The 22696-nt window shown below is 58.3% G+C and overlaps 2 protein-coding genes across 7 annotated transcripts in view; one reads left to right on the forward strand and one right to left on the reverse strand.

Annotated features, from left to right (window-relative positions):
• Nucleotides 1-1742: 1742 nt before the first annotated feature.
• RNH1 (ribonuclease/angiogenin inhibitor 1) lies at nt 1743-13065 on the forward strand. 4 transcript variants are annotated; one of them, XM_063093516.1, is made up of 10 exons: nt 1743-1866; nt 7696-7801; nt 9244-9414; nt 9766-9936; nt 10550-10720; nt 10803-10973; nt 11067-11237; nt 11338-11508; nt 12531-12701; nt 12816-13065. In XM_063093516.1, the coding sequence occupies exons 2-10, from the start codon at nt 7716-7718 to the stop codon at nt 12901-12903; spliced, it is 1371 nt and encodes a 456-aa protein (XP_062949586.1). In that variant the 5' UTR covers nt 1743-1866; nt 7696-7715; the 3' UTR covers nt 12904-13065. The 4 variants fall into 4 exon arrangements, with proteins under 4 accessions (XP_062949586.1, XP_062949583.1, XP_062949585.1 ...); XM_063093513.1 differs by having other exon boundaries at nt 1773-1882; XM_063093514.1 differs by lacking the exon at nt 1743-1866 and adding an exon at nt 6414-6515.
• A 1676-nt stretch (nt 13066-14741) lies between these two features.
• Nucleotides 14742-22696, reverse strand: part of PTDSS2 (phosphatidylserine synthase 2) — a 32981-nt gene continuing 25026 nt past the window's right edge. For all 3 annotated transcript variants that reach the window (XM_063093649.1, XM_063093647.1, XM_063093648.1), the window contains 8 exons: nt 18441-18575; nt 18074-18124; nt 17589-17702; nt 17317-17435; nt 16543-16657; nt 16326-16471; nt 16006-16191; nt 14742-15677 (listed from right to left, as the gene is read on the reverse strand). In XM_063093649.1, coding sequence (XP_062949719.1) covers nt 15494-15677; nt 16006-16191; nt 16326-16471; nt 16543-16657; nt 17317-17435; nt 17589-17696 — 858 coding nt within the window. In that variant the 5' untranslated portion in view covers nt 17697-17702; nt 18074-18124; nt 18441-18575 and the 3' untranslated portion in view covers nt 14742-15493. The remainder of the gene's footprint in view (nt 15678-16005; nt 16192-16325; nt 16472-16542; nt 16658-17316; nt 17436-17588; nt 17703-18073; nt 18125-18440; nt 18576-22696) is intronic.

Here is a 22696-nt window from a genome sequence, read left to right on the forward strand (position 1 = left end):
GCTCACTGGCTGAGCGTGGTGCTGACAACACCAAGCCAAGGGTTGAGATCCCCTTACCGGTCATCTTTAAAAAAAAAAAAAAAAAAAAGCACCTTGTTTCTGCAGCAAACACTTTGCATAAATAGTCCTTAGAGAACCATGTGCCCTCAACATTTCCCGCATCACTGCCCCAGTCCTCACTGCCTGGAAGGAGGGATGCCTGTGGCTCCCATTCACAGGTGAAAACGATCAAGCCTAGAGGGTTAAAGAACTCACCACTGGCCACCAAGCTCATGAGCCCAGGATGAAGGTCACACCAGGTCAGCTGGATCCAGGCCCTGAGCTTTCCCCTGTGATCAACCACCTTCTCTAAAGACAATCAGGAGAGAGGTTTAACAAAGTGCCGGAGAAGAGCTCTAGCATACAGTTCCCTTATTTGCAAGCCTCATCTGCCAAAATGTCAATTCTGAGAATTGGAGACTAGCAAACACTTAATATTCGTTAAATAAGCACTCAAAATATAAGTCACAAAGTTAATGTTCATTCGTTAGAACATCTCAAATCCATGTGCAGAAATCCACTCTTAATTTAGTCACAATTCCAACAAGCCTTGCTGTTGGTTTCCCGTTAAACACAAAGCAACGAACAAAAAGAAATGACTGGGGCTGGCTGCTTAGCTCAGTTGGTTAGAGCACCAAGACCAAGGATACGGATCCCAAGCCGGCCAGCCGCCAAAAAACAAAGAAACAAACAAAAACGGCAACAACGAACAGCGGAGAGAGCTCGGCTGGGCGCTGCAGGCACACCCAGCCTGACGTGTCACGTCAGCGTCACTGCATGTCAGCGAAGGTATGAACGACGTTCCTCCTGACTTTCTCCTCCAACAACCCAGCTTCGCAGTACCCTGGGACACCTGTGACAGCCCGCGGCCTCCTCCTCGAGGCCCCGCGCAGTGCCGGCCACGCAGACTCTCACGAACCGGCTGTTGCTAATTCTAGAAAAGTCAACCAGGGTCTGTGCGCTACATTTGCAGAACAATAATAAGTTTCTACCCAGACTGCTGAACTTCCGGCACTAAAATAAAGACACATTCTCATGAAGTGTTTCTTCTTGAACGTCCTACCCCTTTTGCTCCAGCAGAACCTGGTGCTCATGGGGACGCTGTCCCCCGCCCCAAGTGCGCTGTTTTCTCGGAGTGGGGTAACCTGTCTTCCCCGCTCCCGTCTGCTACCTTCCGGCCACTCCCTGCCCCAGGAAAACCCCAGCTCTCCTCGTAGGTGTCGCTGGGCAGCACGTGCTTCAGCCCGCAACGCCTGGCCACGCCTCCACCAGCTCCAGGCTGGCTCCCCACCCACGCTAGTGTCTCAATCCCCGGTGGTGTCACCGTGCCAGCAGGGAACGCCCCCAAGCCCGGGCCTCCTCCTCCGAGTTCCCCTCCGTCAGAGATTTCTGGGACGGCACGGCCGCGCGAGGCCGGCCCACGACAGCCCCCGGCCCGAGGGAGGGGGTCAGTGCCGCGCCGGGACCACCGCCCCACCCCGGCGCCAAGTAGAGCGTGGCCGCGTGACCCGGCCAGGTGGCGCCCGCGGCCGCCCCAAGGAGCACAGACAGAAGCCCGGCCCCGCCCCCCGCCTCAGGCCCCAAGTGAGGGCCGCCGGGTACTCGCCCTAAGCCCCGCCCCTTGCGGCTGGGACCCGGCCCCGCCCGCGAGACCTTGTTCCATTCGGCCCCGCCCCCGGAGCTCGGCCCCGCCTCCGCCCCGCCCCGCCCCGCCGGCCCCTCGCGGCGGAGACCTCGCCCTGCTCGGCCTTCTCGCCCGCTGGAGGCTGAGGTCCGCCGTCTCGCTCTCTGTCTACAGGCCGGTGACAGCCCGCCGGCAGTCTCGAGGTCAGTCCTCCCCGCGGTACGTCAGCCCGAGGTCAGACGGCGAGCGGCCCGGGACCAGTCCTTACCGGCGCCGGCCCTGGTTGGGCATCCCCAGACGCGCGCAGGGCGCTCTGCGGCCCGGGCTGCCCTGGCAAGGCGCGCGCTCCCGAGGCGGGGCCGGGCCGTGGAGGCCGAGGAGGCGGTGTCGCCCGGTGGCGTTGGCGCGCCCTCAGGACGTCATCGCGCCCGAGTGCGCATCCCGGGGTACGCCGGGAGGCCTGGCGCAGGGCGGCGCGTCTGCGCCTGCGCGGTCCGCCCTCGCGCGGAGGCGCTTCCCACCCGGCGCGTCGGCTCCGGGAGAGCTACGCAGGCCGGGCCGGCCGGGCCGAGCTCTCCCCAAACAACCGACCCCGCGGGAGGGACAGCCTGGCAGGGAGGACTCGCCCGGGCCCCATCCGTAGGCCGTGTTGGGAGAGGTGGCGGCGTCAGCCCCCCCGAGCGGGCAGGCACGCTGCGGACCGGGCTCCGGGACCCGCGGGGCAGCGCCGGCCGGGGCGGCGGCCGCCGGCTGTGGGCACGGCCCTCCGCCCGCCCCCGGCAAAGGCCCTGCGAGCTGGGGCCGCGGCGTCAGCGTGGGACGGAATGGGACAGGGGCTCCGGGCACTGCGTCGTCGGGTCTGTCACCAGCCAGGGTGCCCACGCGGGTGCGGGACAGCAGAGGAGTCCGCAGCATTTCCGGAGAGCTGGTTTGCGGTGTCCCGGAGGGACCGTAGAACAGGCAGGCCTCCTTCTGGGTGTGGAAACCCTGAGTCTGGAAACAGCCCACGTCCCCGCCTACGGAGGTTGGCTGAGTCGAATTCAAGCACATGATCGCACAGGGTGTGGTCGTTAAAGATGACATTGTGTGCGTGTTCTTCAGCGAAGAGTATCACAAGCGATGCAGTAACACGATCGCCACGACTCCCTGTTTCACAGTTCTGGAGGTCTGGGGTTAAGGTAAAGGTGCTGGCAGGGCTGATCCCTTCTGAAGGCTCCAGCTGAGAACCTGCTTCTTTCCAACTACTACAGGCTGCCCGTCTGCATCCCCAGAGCCCCTGTAGGGACGCTCACGGTTACGCTGGGCCCCCTCGCAGCATCTTTAATTTAGTCACGTTTGCATAGCCCCTTTTGCCATGTAGGGTAGTTTCACAGGTTTGGCTCTTGGGACGTGGATGTCGTTGGGCGCCGTTATTCTGCCTACCATACCTAGTGTGCCATTTTTATTTTAAAAACGCGCGTGTGCATAGAGGAGTAGGAGCACGTACGTAAATGTCAGAGTGCTTGCTTCTGGAAGATGGGCGTTCTTGGGCTTCTCACTTTCTTCTAATTTTTCTACAAAGAGCACATACGAGGATACTTCAAAAGGTGTGTGGAAAAGTGGAATTAAGATAATAGGAATTGGGCTGGCCGGTTAGCTGGTTGGTTAGTGTGGTGTTCCAAGGTCAAGGGTTCAGATGCCTGTACCAGCCAGCCACCTAAAAAAAATAAATAAAAAAGAAAAAAATAATGAGTCTTTTCATGAACCTTCTGAAGCACCCCTGTACTGCTCACGTGGTAAAAACCATGTTAAGGCTGTTGGAGCTCCAGTGCCCCGTAGCCCACTCTCCACCCCTCGGCAGTGCCCCTCTTTTCTCACTCTTTCTGACTGTGTAGCTCCTCCCGGAAACTCAGCAGCACACACCTCATCTTACTGCATCAAGGTGGAAGGGAGGCGCTTGCAGTCTTCACACCCCGACTCGTCCTGAGCATCTTGCCGGGCGCTGGATGCACCCTGAGCCTGGGCTTGTCTGCGTGGTCCGCCCCTGTCCAGCTACGGCTTACCTGGAACCCTGGACCCTGAGTTGGTGGCTCCACCCCCTTATTCATAAATTTCTTCCCCAAATTGAGTAACCCTTTACATTCAGTCAGAAGAACCAACCCCCGGCCACAGCTCCAGCATCCCTGTCCGCTCTGTGCTGCCCCCTGGCGGCGGTGGAGATTGGGCCAGGTCTGCAGGGAGCGGTGCATGCAGTGTTGGGGAAACAACTCTCCAGTCCACTTCCTCTCCCCCCAGCCCCTGGTCAGCCCCCGCCCGGCCCCCTCTTGCCTTCTCAGAGGACCTTCCTGACCTCCTCCCTGCCACGCCACACCCCTGAGTACCCTTTACCCTGCCTTAATTTCCCCTGTTTCAGTTCCATGCATTTCCCCCTGGACTGTAAGATTCATGAGGGCTGAGACCTTTGCCTTGTTCTGCTATAGCCCAAGCACCTAAAACAGTCCTGGCATACAGTAGGTGCTCAATGAACAGTGGTTGGGTAGATGAATGCCTGCGTGATGGGAACACATCAAGCACCCCCTGTTGTAACAAGTGTGCAGGTCAGTCTCGATTAAATAGCCGCAGCCCGCGTGCGCAGGAGGGTGGACACCTGGGGAGGCTCCTGCTTCCATGGTGGTGATGCAAGAACTCTCCATGCCCCTACCTCAGAGTTTTTTCAGACAGTGCTCTAATATGTCCTGTTCTTCATGCTTAAAAAATTTAACAGTGTGCCCTTGAAGCTCTTTATCAGTAGTAGTTTTTTTTTTTTTTTTTGAACGGTAAGGGGATCGCAACCCTCAGCACGGTGTCGTCTGCGCCATGCTCAGCCAGTGAGCGCACCGGCCATCCCTAGATAGGATCCAAACCTGAGGCCTCGGCGCTACCAGCGCTGCACTCCCGAGTGAGCTACGGACTGGCCCTAGACATTTAGATTGTTTCCAGGTTTGATAGATTTGTTTCTCTTGGTTGATCTAGAAACGGAGGGTGTGTACATGCTTTACATATTGCCAAATTACACACCCCAGATGCCTTGGTGCAGTCTCATGCATCTTGTGGCAGCCACAACAAAGACTTGTCAGTCTTTTCCATTCTGGCGGTGAAAAGGGGTTTCTCAGGTTTGTTTTGTTTTTATGTTTTGGGGAATTCCCCGATTCATGTTTGCTTGTGGGAGGAGGCAGAGGGTGTGTTTCAGTGGGGGTGGTGGGGGCTCCCCCTTGGGCCTGTGCCCCCTCCTTGGGAGCTGGGGGCATGCATGGTTGCCTGTTGTAGGAGATGAAGTTGAAAGGCTAGTTGGGGCCAGAGAGTGGGAAGTGGGATGGGGACATTGGGTTTTATCCCCAGGCCCAGTGGAAAGCAGTGATGGCTTAACAAGGGGATCCAGCTCAGCTGGCGTCTGAGCTAAGGGCGAGGGGGGGTGGAGGGCAGCCCCTCCCTGTGGCTGGTGCCTGGCCTGAAAGAGTTGGGTGGGTGATGGTGAGTGGGCCGGGCTCCCCTCAAGGTCTCTAGGCTCTGCCCTAGCCCTGCTGGAGACCCGTCCATCCTTGTCCTGGCCCTGGACAAAGGATCTGGCCACGGCGACGGATTGGGCTTTGGGTCTGCAGTGGCACCAGGTGAGTGTTGGGGCCGAGTGGAAGTGGGTGGGGGCTGGTGGTGAAGGGGCTGGGACTATCTGTGGCCTCCCCCCGTGCTGCCCTGTGTGTTTTTCTGGGGTCCCCTCCCAGCTCTTTAATATGTGATGGAGCGTCCAGAACTAGCAAATTTGAGAGACCAGAAAAGGGGTATGGGCCGGGGTGTCCATGGGTCCTAGGTGGGGGTTGTAGGTGCCCGGAACCTTCTCCATGCATGTTGCCTGAGTGTGGCCTGTGTCTCTCTAGAGGGTGGCTCTGTGCCCCTCAGAGGTAACCCAGGCATCAGACACACATGGGTGTGGCCAGCCCCACAGGGCAGCTTTGCAGTCTTTCCATCCGAGGTAGCCTCATGGGAGCTAAGTGGACCCGAAGCTGCTCTAGCCAGCCCCTCCCTTGTTGCTCAGCAGGGTGTGGTCCAGGCCGTGGGCGCTGCTGAGAGCTCCCACCTTAGAACTGCAGAGCCGCCTGTTCTCCCCTGGAGAGAACTAATTGGGGCTACTGTTCAGATCCCTGGACTGACCAAATTGGGCTGCAGCAGGGAGCAGCCTGGCTGGCGGAGGGGGGGGTCCTGATTCCCTGCAAAGCATTGGGCCTGAAATGTGATTTTAAGTGGGGAGGGTTGAGGGGCCTGCTGCAGTCATAAAGAAGCTTGTACGCACACACATGTCTCACAGGATGGTACTCGTTTTCAGGGGATTGTCCAAGGAACCAGTGACCCACAGAGGTTAAGAAGTGCCCTCCTGGTCCCAAAGCCCAACTGAGGGGATATAGTGGGGTCTTGGCAAGCCCTGGAGAGTGGGGGATTCAGCCCCTACATCAGTTCTCCGTCCTTGTCCTTAATCTCAGATCATTGCAGGAGAGCCAGCTGATCCAGAACTGAGGAGGAAGACACTCTGGGGGAGCAGTACTGGGGCTGGAGGTCCTCAGGTGGTCTGGAGAAGGGTCAGAGTTAGCATCTGCAGCACCCAGGACCCCTGTACTTCCCTCTCAGTATGCAGGTGGCGGCTGCAATTTGAGACAGGGTTTGGGTGACCACACCCTGGGCTCCCTGGGCCACCACCCAGGCAGGACTGGTTTTGCTCACATGCTGTGGGCAGCGGGCCAGGTTTACTCTTGGTTCCTCCATGTGATGGCTGCGTGACCCTGGCATGTTATCCACGCCCTTGCCTTGGTTTCCTCTGCAGGCCCACATGCTAAGGCATGTAAACGTGAGTCTTTCCTCTTGGTTGGCACCAGCGGCCTCTTCCCTCTGCTCAGCTGGAGTGGACCGACTGCCTGCTCCCCACTGTGGGCCCTGGACCAGCCCCAGGAAGCGACGGGGGAGGCCCCCCTCGAGCAAGGCCAGGCCAGATATGGGCACAGACAGGAGTGAGAGCAGCGTTCTCAGGAAGCTGGGGTTGTCAGGGAACCAGGAATCTTGGGCTGTGTCATCCTGTTTGGCATGACCTTTGTAGGGGGCATCATTTTCAGAAGTGACTCCTTCCTGGGCTTTCTGTTGCTCTTGAATGAGACCAGCTCTCTCCCCCTCCCCCGTGTCGGCATCTTGATCACGGCTGCCCAGGTGCTCCTCTTTAGCTTGCTCGCCCCACCCCCTGCACTCCAGGCCAGCCCCTGGCAGATGCTCAGCAATGTGTCCACTGAGGCCTGTGCTGGGGCGGGACAGTAGGTGGGTGCCCTGGGCCTCAGGAACGCCCTTCCACAGTCAGCACCCGACTCACATATTCAGGCTCTGTGCTCATCCTTGGTGAGGGTTCAGGGCCTGTGACCTACTCCCATCCCAGCGTGCCTGATAGCCTGGCCTCTCTATGGGCTGGCCCAGTGTGGGGCAGAGTCCAAGCCTCAGAAGAGGGTCATGGAAGATGTGCTCCAAGTGCAGACCCCCTGTTTGCCCTCTATCCTGCCCAGGGCACTGTGGCTGGCACCCCTCCCACCAGCTGTTTCAGGGCTGTGAGGTACAGGGTGCTGGGTTCTAGGATCCTGGCATCCTGGGGTCGCTGGCTTTGTGGAGAGCCTGGTGAAGTGGGACTGTGGTGCTACCTGCTAGGCCAGCCCAGCCCTGCTGTTCTCAGAGCAGATGCAGGCCAAGTGGGCAGGAGGGATTTCCGTAGCTGGTCTCCACACTGTCCTGCTGGGGTCTCCAGTCCCATAGCCCACCCCTACCCCATCCTTGCCCAGGCAGGAGTTGCCCATCCAGGCTTCTGGAGACTGAGGAGGGTGCTGAAGAAAAGCAGCAGGGCAGGCACCTGCCCAGGGAGAGGTGTGGCTTCTCCTGAAACGCCAGCCCCCTCGGGGTCCTCTTTGGACTTCTTTCCCCATTTGCAGAATCTCTGGCCTGTCAAACCTTGAGAGGATTTGGCTGAGATGCTCTCTTCCCTGCCTTCTACCTAGACAACACCTCACCTCCCACCATGAGCCTCAACATCCAGTGTGAGCAGCTGAGTGATGCCAGGTGGACGGAGCTCCTGCCCCTGATCCAGCAGTACCAAGTGGTCAGGTGAGATGCCCTTGGCAGGCGGGCGCCTTGAGCTGGTGCACACATCTCCAGCCCCATGGTCTCCAGCTCTTCTCTTTGGGAACACAGAGGGCAGGACGAGGCTCAGGGCTCCTCTGGGGAGGCTCTGCTCATCCCTGCCCAGCTGCAGGCTGGGAAGCAGAGTCAAGACTGGCCTCGGTTCTTAAGATTCTCACAAACCCAGTGGGGCTTCAGGCTTCACAAGCAAGAGAGGTGCCTGCTTAGTCCTTGTTTTTTCTCTTTTCAACTTGTCATTTGACATAGTTTTAGACTTACAGACGAGCTGTGAAGACAGCCCAGGGCTCCCGTGTGCCCTTCACAGCCTCTCCTAAGGACACTGTCTCTCGTCACCTGGGCACTTGTCAAAGTGGAGGCGCTGGCCCGGCACTTCCGGGGCTGACCGGATTCTGCTTTTCCCCAGCGTCCTTTTCCTGTTCCTGCTCCATCCAGGATCCCATGTGGCATTTCATCTTCCCGTCTCTTCAGCCCCCTCCCATCTGTGATGTCCTCTGTCTCTTTTTGTTCTCGGTTATCTGAGTTCTGAGAGTCCGGCTAGGCTCCTGGAGAGTGTCCTTCGGTTGGGGTTTGTCTGGTGTTTACTTATGGTTGAAGTCACATGTTTTGGCAGGAACACACAAGTGCCGTTGGGTGCTGCCTGGTGTAGCATGACCTGGAATGTGTGGGGCAGCAACGGCCACCTGGTCGAGGTGGTGTCTGCTGGCTTTCCCGCTGGGAAGTTACTGTTTTTCCCTTTGTAATTGATCAGTATCTTGGGGACACACTTGGAGGTTCTGCTTACTTTACCTGTTTCCGCTCAGACTTGTGCCTGGTGGTCTCAGCATCCATCGGTGGCTCTTGCCTGAACAGCTACTGCTGTGGTGGTTGCCTGACTGGGATTTTGTGATCTCCTCTTCCCTCCACATTTATCCGTCGTCGTTCTTTTGTGAGCCAGAGCTCGCTTTTCTCTCACTTGTGTCTGTTGTTACTCATTGAATCAGGATGGACTCGAGGCCGTTTGTTTTACTGAGTTACACTCTTGAACTGTTTATTTTGTGCTCATGCTGTTGCGGCTCAGACCGCGGGAGCCTCTTCAGCTGGCCTGTGTCTGACATGCTGTGTCCTCTCCTGAGCACTTCCTTGTGGTTGTGACCTTGTTTAGGTTTGATTTTTTCCTAGGGATAGGCCAGACTCTTTCACACGTTGAGCCCCACGGTAAGACATGGAGAACACGTTATGCCCCAGACACACACAGTATATGTGCAGGAATCTTAAACACAAGTTCCACAAGTCAGTTTCTACTCTTTTCTGTTTCATTTTTAACATGGTCCTGGTTGTGACCCACCTCAGTGATTTCTTGCCCCACTGCTGGGTCACACCCTGCTGTGTGAAGTGGTCATTGAGCCTGAGGGCAGTCCCATCTGCAGGCTGGACGACTGTGGCCTCACAGAGGTGCGCTGCAAGGATATCAGCTCCGCGATCCGGGCCAACCCCACCCTCACCGAGCTCAGCCTGCGCACCAATGAGCTGGGCGACGCAGGCGTGCACCTGGTGCTGCAGGGCCTGCAGAGCCCCACCTGCAAGATCCAGAAGCTGAGGTGAGGCCAGGGTCCTGGTGTTGCCCCTACTCCCGTGTGGCAGGCTTGGGTCTGAACCTGTTGTGGACAGCCAGGCCATGGGGGGCATGGAGAGCCTGGCCCTGGGGTGAGGATCTGGCCCTGCCTGTCGTTCCTGGGCTCGCAGCATCAGCATACAGCCTCTGCTGAGGAGATGTCTGCAGATGTAGCTTCCCTGGATCCAGCTGTCTTCGAGCTTTCCCACAGCCTCTCCCACGCACCCCCACTGTCCCTGGTCCAGAGAAGGAGCAGGTGTAGCCTGCCTCCTGCAGGGCACTGCTGGAAGCTCCTGGCAGATGAAGGGAGCCTCACTGAGGGCTGTGTGTGCTCCAGCCTCCAGAACTGCTGCCTGACAGAGGCTGGCTGTGGGGTCCTGCCTGGTGTGTTGCGCTCTGTGCCCACCCTGCGTGAGCTGCACCTCAACGACAACCCCCTGGGGGATGTGGGCCTGCGGCTCCTCTGCGAGGGACTTCTAGACCCCCAGTGCCACCTGGAGAAGCTGCAGTGAGTGTGTGCCTTGCCACGAGGGTCCCAGTGCCCAGCCAGGCAAAACCCCAGCCCTGGTGAGCCCCTGTCCCTTGGCACGCTCCCTCTACCAGTGTGTCAGCTGCAGGGAGCTTTGAGGGGACTCTGGAGGTCCAGGGGCCTTGTGGAGCTCCTCTGTGATGCTGGGGCTGGGGGGGGTTCACCATCTCCCTGCCTGCCCCCCCAGTTGCCCTTTGCAAGGAGCTGGCAGCTGGCCTGGGACCCAACAGTGGGAACAGACACCCGGCTATGACAAGCATGACTCAGCACCGTAGTGTGGGGCAGCCTGGCTGCCTCCAGGGCAGTGCAGCCAAGCATGTGTGGGTGTCCCTGCCCTCAGGAGGCCTCTTTCTCTTGGGTCTGGTAGAATCCCAGGGTTTGAACTCCTGTTATAAGATATGGTTTCCAGAGGGAATGCCAGTGTCCACATGGGCCTGGAGGCTCTGGGCACTCACTGTCCCTGACCTGTAGCTCTGAAGACGGGTCTCTGGGGCCTCAGCGTTTGATGCCGACTGGGGAGAAGGCTGCGAAGGGGGATGAGACCCCAAATGTACCCCGCCAGTCCACACCACTCTTGCCTGCCCGCCTCCAGGTTGGAGTACTGCAACCTCACGGCTGCCAGCTGCGAGCCCCTGGCCGCGGTGCTTAGGGCCAAACCGGACTTCAAGGAGCTGGTGGTGAGCAACAACCCCTTGGGTGAGGCCGGCGTGCGCGTGCTGTGCCAGGGCCTCGTGGACTCTGCCTGCCTGCTGGAGACGCTCAGGTACGCGCGCTGGGACAGGTGTGCGCGCAGCGGATGCGGATGGGGGGCTCCTGCGCTCCATCAAGTGGTCCTGTGTTCCCAGGCTGGAGAGCTGCGGCATCACCGCGGCCAACTGCAGGGACCTGTGTGGCGTCGTGGCCTCTAAGGCCTCGCTGCGGCAGCTGGAGCTGGGAGACAACAAGCTGGGTGACGCAGGCGTGGCGGAGCTGTGTCCGGCGCTGCTGCACCCCAGCTGCAGGCTCAGGACCCTGTGGTGCGTCCTCTGGGCACCTGAGGGCGGGAGGGCGGTGTGGGCGCGCCACAGGCCATGGCGGGGGAGACATGGGACAGTGTTGTTGTCCTGCAGGCTCTGGGAGTGCGACGTCACCGTCAAGGGCTGCAGGGACCTGTGTCGGGTGCTGAGCACCAAGGAGAGCCTGAAGGAGCTCAGCCTGGCGGGCAACGAGCTGGGCGACGAGGGCGCCCGGCTGCTGTGCGAGAGCCTGCTGGCGCCCGGCTGCCAGCTGGAGTCGCTGTGGTGCGCGGGGTCGGGCTCAGGGGCGGGGGCGGGGCCTCTGGCGGGGGCGGGGCTTCAGCCGTGCGCGCCCCGCCGGCCTCAGCCTTCTCTGCCTGCACAGGGTGAAGACCTGCAGCCTGACGGCCGCCTGCTGTCCCCACTTCAGCGCGGTGCTGACGCAGAGCAGGTGTCTGCTGGAGCTGCAGCTGAGCAGCAACAAGCTGGGCGACGCGGGCGTGCGCGAGCTCTGCCAGGGCCTGGGCCAGCCTGGCTGCGTGCTGCGCGTGCTCTGGTGAGTGCCTGCGCGAGCTCGGCCGGCCCGGCTGCCGCCTCCGATCCTCCGAGCGCCTCGGTGTCTTTCCTTGGGTGTCTTGGACTGAGCCTCTAGTTCTTTCTTTGTGTTTTCTTTCCCCAACTTTTTGTTCATGTTTCTGGGCACCGACTCATTTCCATTCTCAGCTGTCTTCTGTCTTGTTACTGTCCCATGCTTCTCGCTGGTGGCTTTCTTTGGATGTCTGGGGTGGGACCAGGAGGCCCTGGACAGCTGGCCCTGTGGCTGGCACTGCCCCCTGCCTGTGGACGGTCGTGGTCTTGTGGGCCTTCATCTGCTCAGCTGCCACCTAGGGTGGGGGTCCCACAACTTCCCCAGCCGTCAGCTCAGAGGCCGGTTGTCTGGTCTGCGTCTTGGCCGGTCTCCCCTCATGGGAACAGGTGCTGGGTCTGCTCTGTCCATCCTCTTTCTTTGGCTGTACCCCATAATCTTTCTCAGAGCCGAGAAACGCTCTTCCATTCCATGCTTTTCCTCTCCCCTCCACGTCCGCCCTGAGCTGCTCCTTGAACTATGCAGCCAGCTCCTTTGTAGCCCCCTGGCTAGGCTTCGGGTGCTGAGGGGTAAGGGGCAGGTGTGGCGTCTGGTGGGCAGCACTTTGAGCCTACGTCTTCCTGCCGCTATCCTTCCCCCACTGCCATCCTTGCAGGGGCTTTCTGGTGCCTCCGCCTAGAGGAGGTTAGGGGCTGGGGTCCCGGATGTGCAAGCCTCAGGCCAGTCCATCGCTGCCCAGCTGAGGGAAACTGTGCACCTCCCCTGCCTTTGGTAGGGATGTTGGCCCAAGGTCAGCAGCATTCAGGGCCACAGAGGGACCCAGGCTGGGACTTGGGGAACTGTCCCCATCCCAGGATCCCAACTTGCTGAGTACAGTGTATTTCAGAGTCCACAGGCATTGCGGGTGTGGACCTCCATCACCACCCCACGGTCTGGTGGCAGCACAGTCCCGGGTCACACCCTTTGGCCTGACTCTGCCCTGCCCCCCCCAGGCTGGGGGACTGTGATGTGACCGATGGAGGCTGCAGCAGTCTTGCCTCAGTACTGCTGGCCAGCCATAGCCTGCGCGAGCTGGACCTCAGCAACAACTGCATGGGGGACCCGGGCGTCCTGCGGCTGGTGGAGAGTGTCAGGCAGCCCACCTGTGTCCTGGAACAGCTGGTGTAAGTGGACATGGTGGGCAGTGACCACGGGTGGTGTGGCCAGGGCTGCCTAGGGCTCAGGGCAGGCGGGGGTCAGCGTCGAGCTACAGCCACTTCTCTCTGCCCTGTGTGCAGCCTGTATGACATTTACTGGACTGAGGAGATGGAGGACCGACTGCGGGCCCTGGAGAAGGACAAGCCATCCCTGAGGGTCATCTCCTGAGGCACTTCCCTGCCCACCAGGCTCCGGACACCACCTCTCCCTGGACAGCTCCCTGGGGTCTCTTTCGGTGTCCTAGCTTTGACTGAAGAGAAATGCTCAGATCGACTTATTTCTGTGAGAAAATTTTAGACACTTTCTAACCATTAAAGCACTTTTTTGGCAGGAGGGGTCCCTGTCCTTCCTTGTGGGGTCACTGCAAGGTTCTCTGATATCAGAGCATTCTTTGCTGCCAAACAAACAAACTACCACCAGTCCACATTCGCATCCCAGCCCCGGGGCCCTGGCATGCTCAGCAGGCCTCTCTGCTCTGGCCGCCTGCCCCGCAGGCACTTGTGTTCTGGGGGCCAGCAGGAGACTGCTCCGCGGGTCTCAGGGTGACCTAGCCCAGCACCTTCCCTGTCACTAGAAGCGAAGCCACATCCCACTCTGCTGAGGAGGCCTGGATCTAGCAGTGGGGCCCTGGGGACTCCGCAGCTCTGTCCATGGGTAGCTGCTCTTGGGTCTGGCTGCTCCACAGCTCTGGGCCTTGGCACCGCTGGCACCAGGGGCACTTCCTGCAGAGCCCAGAGCCCATGCTGGCTGTCTGCAGCCCTCCAGTCAGGCTGGCCTTGTCTTGGTCACGGGTGGGCGGCTGCCAAGATAGGCTGGCCCAGGGTGACCTGTCCTGGTCTGTGGGACTCTCACTTACCTGGGTGGCAGCTTCAGGAACCCTACTGTAAAACCCTTTAAAGTGCCCAGGTGCCCAGGATCTTGGATTCTAAGTGTGGTCCCCCTCAGAGGAACTAGGGCTCCCCAGAGAAGTGAGTTAAATGTATGAGGTGGGCCTGGGGCTTCTTGGGGGCCATCTGCAGTGACCAGGCGAGCACAGGAAGCAGAGCATCTCCCACAAGACACTGGCCAGAAGAACAGACAGGCAGGGCACCCCCTTAGCTCAGAGCACTGAGGATGCCAGCAGTGGAGGGGTCACCTGGAGTGCCCCACACTGGCAGAGGGGCCTGAAGTAGGCATCCCTGTGGTGGGAAGACAGGCAGCTGTTCTTTCCAGAAGTCAGGGCTACCACGTGTGATAAAAACAGTATCCCTGGGGGAGATGGGGGGCACATGGCACCTCAGCAGAAACAACGGGGAGGGCAGTACATGGCCATGAGCCTGCGCAGGGCCATAGAACCAGGGGGCTGACAATCGAGAGGAGAGGACCTGAGAGAACGGCCATGGGGCACAGACAGCTGGCAAGGACTCGCTGGCACGCCCTGGCTGGGGCTCTGTGCCACCTCCCAGCCTCACAGCACAGAGGGCTGAAATTCTCCCAGAGTAAAGAAAAACACGAAAGAAACAAGAGCACTTAGAGGCCAGCCCCAGGCAGAGCAGTGTGGCTGGCCCTGAGGGTTCAGGTCCCTTCCTGAAACCACCCACCCCATGGGCTGTGTCCACCTGGCCACACACCACTCCCCCCTACCCCCAGCCTCCACGCCCACGACTAGGAACAGGGAGGGATCGGGACCCGGGAAGCCACGGCATTTTTCTCTCATTTGTGTTTGAAAATTTTCATTGTAAAGTTCTTAAATTAACCAGCCTGAGAAAACAGCTGCCCCTTCCCTTCCGTCTCTGTGGCCACTCCCCGGCAGTCGCCAGCCTGCCCCCAAAGACGGGCGGATGCAGCAGGTGGGGAGTGCCACGACGGGTCGTACACATGGGGTGTGTGTCCCGGCTGCGCAGCTCCACCCACTGGACTCCCCTTCGGCTGAGACTTGTCTCCCATCCTCAGTGGTTTTCCAGGGAGCAGCAGGCTGGGGCTGGGCCTGGGCTTGAAGTGGTCCATGGGGCGGGGAGGACAGAAGCTGCAGACCTTCTTGTCACTTTATTGTTTGCTCATGAGATGACCTAAGCTCAGGGAACCACAGAGACAATCCGACCCCAGCACCGAGTGACAGGTCCCTAGCCCTCAGAATTCTTGACTCAGTGCCCCTTGAGGGGCTGGTCCGGTGACCTCCGGCCCCACCTACGTGCCCTCCAGGTTAGAGTCTTTGTTAATGGAAGCTCCCAAGGAAACGGCTCACGTTGCTGCCCTCCGCAACTTCTCATCCATCCTGGGGCATCTGTGGACTACCGTCCTTCACATGTGCCACCAGGAGTGAGTGCGGGGCTGGCAGGGCCAGCGTGGACACTGGGCAGAGGGGCCGGGGACACGGAGTAGAGATGGCACCGAGCCTGGCTGCACCGTGACTGGGTGACGAGGGCACTCAGTGGGCCAGAGCCCACTGGGCTGACCAGGCAGGAGGGACAGGCAGGACTCGCTCCAGGGGGTCTAGTTGCCGCCTAGCAAGCCCAGGCCACACAGCAGCTCACAGTTCGAGAAGCGAAGAGTGCACGCACACGTGTGCACACCACGCACGCATGTGCACATGCTCGTGTACACACACACGCACAGCGGGCACGCACATGGAGCTGGAGCCGGAGTGGGGCCTCCTTACCCACCTCGAGCTCAGTGAGCGCCCAGGATGAAAAGAAAACACCCCCTTGCTGGCGAGCCCGTGGTTGGGTTCCTGGCCGGATGATGCAGGGGCAGGGCAACGAGGCCTTGGTCTGGCTGCTCAAGGGGCAGCAGAGGCACAAGTTAGTTTGGAGCCCGGAACCCCTTCCCTCTCAGTGGCCCTGGGCTCAGGCTCATCATCTGGTCCCAGCGGGTGCCCATCCCCATTGCCGACAGCACTGCCGTGGTCACCCCGGTTCTGCTGCTTCTGCCGCCGCGTCTCCTTGTACCTCAAGGTGATGTCCCTGGGGGGAAGCAGGGCCTCGTTACCACCTGCTGCTGCACCAGCCCCAGTGCAGACCCCTTGGGACATGGCTCTAGGCACAGGAGGCCAGGCCAGGCCATCTCAACCCTCGGGGCCCAGATCCATCAGTGCAGAGCAAAGGCATGGGGGACCCGCAGTGGTCAGAAGGGCCACGGTGGACTGCCCCAACAGGAAGCTCACACAGAGATGGCCAGAGGGATGGCGCAAGGACAGGTCAGACATCACTGCCCCTTACAGCAGCTGGCAGCCAGCAAAGCAGGAGGGGGAAGACAGCGGCTCCCAGCTGCAGAAACACAACCTGTGCTCACCGCAGGAAGAAGCGCCATATGGTCCAGGTAAGCACCAGGACAGAGCCGAGCGTCCAGCACTGGGAGATGTAGAAGGGCAGGGACAGGGTGAGTGTGTGGGGGTCATACTTGACCACGATGAGCAGCTCTGTGACCGTGATGGCCGCCACCAGCCAGGCCTGTGGGCCCAGCTTCCTGTGGGGCTTCCTGCAGAGGGAGGCAGAGCTGGCTCCGTGCACCCTAGCGCCCCACGAGGTCTTCGGGCTCACACAGGCTCTGGCCTCCCACCCTCTGCGGCCCCCTTCCCAGCCTCTGGTCCCCAGCCTGGCAGCGGCCCTCACGGGTCGTCCATGAAGTCGTAGATCTCACGCATGGCCACGCCACCCACGTTCACGAAGAAAACCAGCCGCAGCAGAACCAGGTAGTGCTCGGGGGGCATCCACAGCACAAACTTCAAGTAGAAGGTGTTCAGCTCCGCCAACAAAAACTAGGGAGCAGAAGAGGGTGAGCACGAGCTCCGGCTGCCCGTGGCCGCCGCCCCGCGAGCGGCCACCTTACCATCAGGATGATGCCGCACACGGCCAGCCAGCGGCGCAGGCTGGAGGCTGGCTTCCACTCAAAGCGGACCCAACTGTAGGGCGTGAACTGGAAGGCGATCCTCTTCATCTTGCCCCTGGGAACCACAGTGCCCTCAGCCTGAGGACCACAGCCCACCCGGGGCCCACCCTGCACTGCTGCGCCAGCACTGCTCTTGCTCATGAGGCCACTGCCAGGCCATTCTTGGCCACACAGTGAGGCCTCCCTGGGGACAGACACGGAGCCGCTGGCCTGGCCTCCCAGGCACAAGCCTCTCCTCCCCAGGCCCCTCCTCCAGCCTGACCAGCGACTCCAGCCCCTCAGTGAGGGCCCTCCACAGGCCGCGAGCCACTCACATGCTCCGAGGCACCTGGACAGGAGGGGAGACCCCACTCCCAGAGCCCCCCAGGGCTTTTTTTACATTCTTGTTCCTTGAATCCCAAAGTAAAAATGACAGGGCACCTGCAACTACTTCAAAACAAAGGCAGTCAGGGAGGGGAGAGGCAGAAGGATAATCCCAGAACCCCCAAGAAGGGCCAGGGAGGGGTGAGGAGCCAGGCAAAGCCCAGGCCCGACGTTCTGGGCACCACAAGGACGGCCCAGCATGGCGGCAGCGGTCAGATCTAGGCTGGAGGCTGCTCCTCCTGAGGAGCACGTGAGACAGGCTCGGCCCTTGGGGTCCACCAAGACACGCGGCTGAGCTGCCTCCAACAGCCACACAGGGCCCCTGTACCCCCTGTGGCTCCCAGGACATACTTGTAGGTCGGGATGTTCCAGAGGCCCTGCCACTTGTAGGTCTTCAGGGACAGCCACTCAAGGGTCTTCATGCCACAGTAGATGCCCAGCCCGTTGCAGACCAGCACATCCATGATCCACTGGGGGCAGAACCAGGCGGGAGGCAGACGCTGCGGCCCTCCCAGCACTGCACCAGAAGCGTCCGAAGGTGGGGGAGCCACAGGGACCCGCCGAGCAGGCCCAGAGCCACTCCAGCGTCCCTCCCCCCAAGGGTGGAGGCTGCGGACACCTACGTGGTCCCACCAGCACTCGCTGAAGTTGGGCAGCTGGTGTTCAAGGCTGTACTCCAGGAACTCAAACATCACGCTCACGATCGTGCACATCCACCAGTCGCGGATCATCAGGGTCTGCGGCCCGGCCCACCTCATCAGCCGAGTGTGCACAGCGTGCCTCCTTGCACACACGGCCCCAGGACCCCCAGGGCAATGCAACCCGTACCCGCTGCGGCATCCCCAACCCAGGCCCCTGCACTGCTCTCAGCCTGGCGGGCAGCTCAGGTCCCCCTGAGCAGGACAGGAGTGGAGCCGGAGCAAGGCTGGCTCAGGTCCTGCCCACAGCCCACCTGTCTCCACTCTCCTGATGCTGAGGACAGAGCAAGGGTCTGCGGTCAGGATCCCACTCAGGTCCTGCCCAGCCACCACACTCAGCACTGAGGGCCAACCCTGTGGCCAGAACTGCCCAGAGAACCAGGATGTTGGGTCAGACAAGGGGGCCATACCTTCAGGTACCAGCCAATGAAGTGTGCGGGAACGAAGCCGTCCAGCTTGTCCTGTGGGGGACAGGGGATAACCTTAGGCATGGATCCCACAGCCCCGGTTCCTGCCCTTGCTGAACCTGCCAAACCTGGGGCCACTACGAAGCCTTACACACGTGCTATTGTGAGCGTCCCTCCAGTAAGCCCCCATCCAAACTGAACAAGGGTCGAGAGCAAGTCTCTGGCCAGAAGGAGACCCTGAGGGGAACCCAGGGCAAGGGAGGAGGACAGACATGCCCGAGCCCATGCAGTCACAATGGGGAGCACCGGGGAGGCTGTGAGACCCTTGATGCCTGGTCAGGGACGCTGCCCAGAGCTCCCAGCTCCTTACCCAAACATTGTGGAAAGGGTCGGTCTTGTTGCCTGCGTCGTATATGAGGCAGTTTCCACCGTAGTCTCTCTCTGGCAGTGGGACTCCCAGCCTGGGGTCGATGTACTTCAGAAACTGCCGGCCATCCTGGACAGTCTGCAAGGCCAGTGCCCTTGTTAGTGGGGCCAGACCCTGGCAGTGGCAACTTGAAACGCGATTGGTGGCAGGTGAATTATGTCCCCAGCAGCCCATCCTGTTATGGCTGCAGATTTGGGGGCTAAGTCCTGATGGGGTGGCGGAGTGCAGAGGGGAACCCTATGTTCCACATTCTGGGGCAGGCGGGCACAGGTGGCCTTCCCAGGAGACTCAGGACTCAGACCACTGGTCAGATGCACCACAGGAGGAGGGCCTGCACTCACAGGAGGCCTCCCCGTGAGGACACATCTGTCCTCACACATAGTTGCTGACACAGGCCAGATGCTGTTCTTGGCCTTGGTACACAGGAGGGTCCCTCAAGCAGGCCTCACTTGCCCCCCCTTCGAGCCCCTCCGGCCACACCAAGGGAGAGAGAGGAGGAGGATTGAAGGTCTGGAGACCAAACGACAAAGCAGAGGTCCAGGAAGGGGACAGCGGAAGGGAGCATATGCAGATGTGCAGGCAGGAGGATGCCGGCCACGCCACAGGTGGAGGTGACGTGGGAGGCTGGCTCCCAGCTTGGTTGGTTTGGGCTGGGTGGACACGGCACGGTCTGAGGCATCTGTGGGCAAGCGACACCCAGAGCCACAGCATCTTGTGAGCGAGTCCCACAGCACTGGACACAATCTCTGCCTCATCCTGCTGTGAGACCCCACCCTCTCAAAGTCAGGACCACCTGTCCCCAATGCTGCTTCCACTGGGGCGTGACTATGCAGACAGGGAGGATGAGAGTGTCCGTGTGCCTTGGAAATGAGCAGGGTCTGAGGGTCAGCCACGTGGAGGTAGGAGACTTGTCCAGAGACCAGCCCCACATCAAGTCCAGGCCCTAAAGCCACAGGCACAGAACAAGGCAGACGAGCTTGGCCAGTCCAGCAGCAGAATTTGTGTTCAAGGGGCAGTTGCCCCCAGTCCCCAAACCCCTGCTGGACAGGCCAAGAGGTCAAGATATGAACACTCCACACCTGGTAAAGGCCCACAAGACCCCTGACCCTATGGCCCTCCCCTGCTGATACAGTTCCTTGGAGAGGGCAGGTGCTGCAGTGTGCATGTGGGAATGATTAGGGCTGTGACTAGGCTGTGACTGTCAACATGTGAACATGCTCAGCTCTGTCACCCGAGGGTCCCGAGAAGCCACAACACACCAGCAGCCAGGAGCACACCCAGAGCCCAGATCTTGGCTTCTCATATTCTCCAGTAAAGGACCCAGGCTCCCTGGAGAAGCGGCTGACCCAGGGGCTGGGACAGGGAACATACAGGATGAACCGGGGGGGCCCTCTTGTGCCAGGATGTCAGGAAGTGCCCACAAGAACAGACAGCCAAGAACTCATAAAGATGGGGTTTTGTTAAAGTGACACGGGAACCAAACGCAAGCTCCCAGTGGCCAAGTGAGTGTGAGCCACAAAGTAAAGTAGCCCTGGGCACAACCTGGGTGTTGTGAACAGCCATGGTTCACACTGACGGAAGCCAGTGACTGAGTAATGGTGGGGAAGGGACACACCTCCCCACACAGGAATTCCCAGTGCTCTGCAGACAGCCCGCCCTCATGGAGGAGCAGCCTCAGCCCACCCTTACTGCAGGCTCTGCAGTCAGTTCCCTCTGAGAGCACAGTGTGGACAGAGACGGTCACTTCACAGTGGAGAAGTCTGCTGGACATGACCTCAGCAGGTCAAGGTCGGCATCACCAGTGATGAGTTATGCAGATGGTGTGAACCTCCACCCACTCAAATCACGAGGAAAACACCACACAAATCCTAATTAACCCTGGCGCCAAAACCACAAAAACGCATTTCAAGAAAATTACAGACCAGTAGCTCTTGTGAATATGGATGCAAAAATCCTAGACAAAATACTAGGAAACCAAATCCAGCAGTATATAAAAAGGGTTATACACCATGACCAAGAGCAATTTATCCCAGGAATGCAAGGTTGGTTCAAACTAAGAAAATCAACCAACGTGATACATCATATGAATAAAGGAAAAAACCCATGTGATCATCTCATTTGATGCAGAAAGAGCATTTGACAAAACCCAACAACCATTCATGAAAAAACACTCAACAAACTAGAAACACAATACGTAAAGCTTCCTTTACCTGGTAAGCTGACAAGTGACATCTGTGAACAGCCCGCAGCTAATGTCACACTTAGTGGGGAAGACTGAAAGCCAATCTTAGGCAGTAAGACAAGCACGTCTGCCCCTGCCAGCTGCAGCCAGCACTGTACTGGGGTTCCAGCCAGGGCAGTTAGGCAAGAAAAGGAGATAAAAGGCATCCAGATTAGAAAGGAAGAAGGAAAACTATCTCTGTTTGTAGATAAATGACCTGGGATATAGAAAATCCTAAGGAATCCACTAAAAAACTAAACACACACACACAACTATTAGAACTAACAAGCAAGTTGGGCAAAGCTGCAGGACACAAGACCAATATACAAGAATAGGTTGTATTTCTATACACTAGCAATGAGCAATCCAAAGGAAAATTAGAAAACATTGCTGAAAGAAACTAAAGAAGACCTAAATAAATGGAAAGACATCCCATGTTCAAGGACTGAAGACTTAACATCAGAGATTCAATGCAATCCCTATCAAAACTTTACTTGCTCTTTCTACAGAAAAGGAGAAGGCAATCCTCACATTCATCTGGAAATGCAAGAGACCCAGATGACTCAAAACAATCTTGAAAAAAAAGAACAAGGTGGGAGGACTCACACTTCCTAGTTTCAAATGCCACTTGAAGGACACTCTACAAAATGCCTGACCAGTCCTCAGAACTCTAGGTCATCGAAAACAAGGAGAGTCTGAGAAACTCTCACAGCCAAGAGGAGCCCAAGGAGACAAGACAACTCAATGTAATGGGGACCCTGGGGCAGAAAAGCCACGTTCAGTAAAACTGAGGAAATGTGAATGAATTATGGACTTCGGTTAACGATGTATCATACTGTTAATCGCAATAAATGAGCCGAACTAAGGAAAGGCAGCATAATAGAAAGTGTGTGGGGTACGTGGGAACTCTGTACTATCTTTACAATTTTGTAAATCTGTGCAAAATATTGACAGTTAAAAAAAAATTGATCCAAGAAAAGCTGGTCTCCAAACAAGATACACAAATGTCCAGTAAGTTCATGAGAAGATGCTCAGCACAGAAGCCAATACGGAAATGACATCAAAACTAAAATGAAACACCACTTCACACCCAACAGGATGGCTTCATTCAAAACGGAGACACAACAACACAGACAAAAAATGTAAGAGAAGAAGGGTTGGAGAGGACATGCACCGTTGGTGGGAAGGAAGAGCTGCACAGCCGCTGTGGAAAGCAGGGTCTGGAAGAGAGGTCTGTCCACCAGGCTCTCACAGCAGCATTCACAACAGCAAAGGGACAGAAACACCCTACGTGTGCCTCAGCGGATGAAGGGATAAGAAACTGTCCATCCACATGGCGGAATATCACTCAGCCTTAAAAAGGAAATTCTGACACATGCTACAACATCCATGAACCTTGAGGACTTATGCTGAGTGAAATAAGCCAGTCACAAAAGGACAACTACTGTGTGACCCCACTTTACGTGTTCCCTAGAGTAGTCATATTCACAGAGACAGAAAGTAGAATGGGGGCTGCCAGGGGCTGGGGAGGGGCGCGGGGAGTTGGTGTTTAATGGGGGCAGAGGTTCAGTTGTACAAGACGAAAAGTTACGGAGACGGGTGGTGGTGAAGGCTGCACAACAGCAGGAATATTCCTAACACTACTGAAGTGTACACTTAAAAGTAGTAAAGATGGTAAATTTTATTTTTTACCACAATAAAACATTTTCTAATGCATTACGAAAAGATTGCACAGAATTCTACATATGTACACATGTTCCTGTAAAACTGGTGGAGTCAGAATAGCTTCACGGACTGCACCACCATCAAATTCCTGGTTTTGGTGTTGCTCTATGGTTGTGTAAAACAGCACCACTGGGGACTGGGTGGGGAGCGTGCGGAACCTCCTGTGCAGCTTTTTTTTTTTTTTACAACTTCTAGTAAATCTACAATTATTTCAAAACAAAATTTAAAAAAACCTCAAAATGACCTAACTGTA

Source organism: Cynocephalus volans, chromosome 4 (assembly GCF_027409185.1).
Source record: "Cynocephalus volans isolate mCynVol1 chromosome 4, mCynVol1.pri, whole genome shotgun sequence".
In the NCBI taxonomy this organism is placed as follows: domain Eukaryota; kingdom Metazoa; phylum Chordata; class Mammalia; order Dermoptera; family Cynocephalidae; genus Cynocephalus; species Cynocephalus volans.

Excerpts from the sequence above, each read along its gene's own strand:
- RNH1 (XM_063093516.1), top strand. The coding sequence starts at position 7,716 with ATGAGCCTCAACATCCAGTGTGAGCAGCTGAGTGATGCCAGGTGGACG. Across the intron at positions 10,721-10,802 it reads TGCCTGCTGGAGACGCTCAG|GCTGGAGAGCTGCGGCATCA; the intron begins GTACGCGCGCTG and ends CTGTGTTCCCAG. Across the intron at positions 12,702-12,815 it reads TGTGTCCTGGAACAGCTGGT|CCTGTATGACATTTACTGGA; the intron begins GTAAGTGGACAT and ends CCCTGTGTGCAG.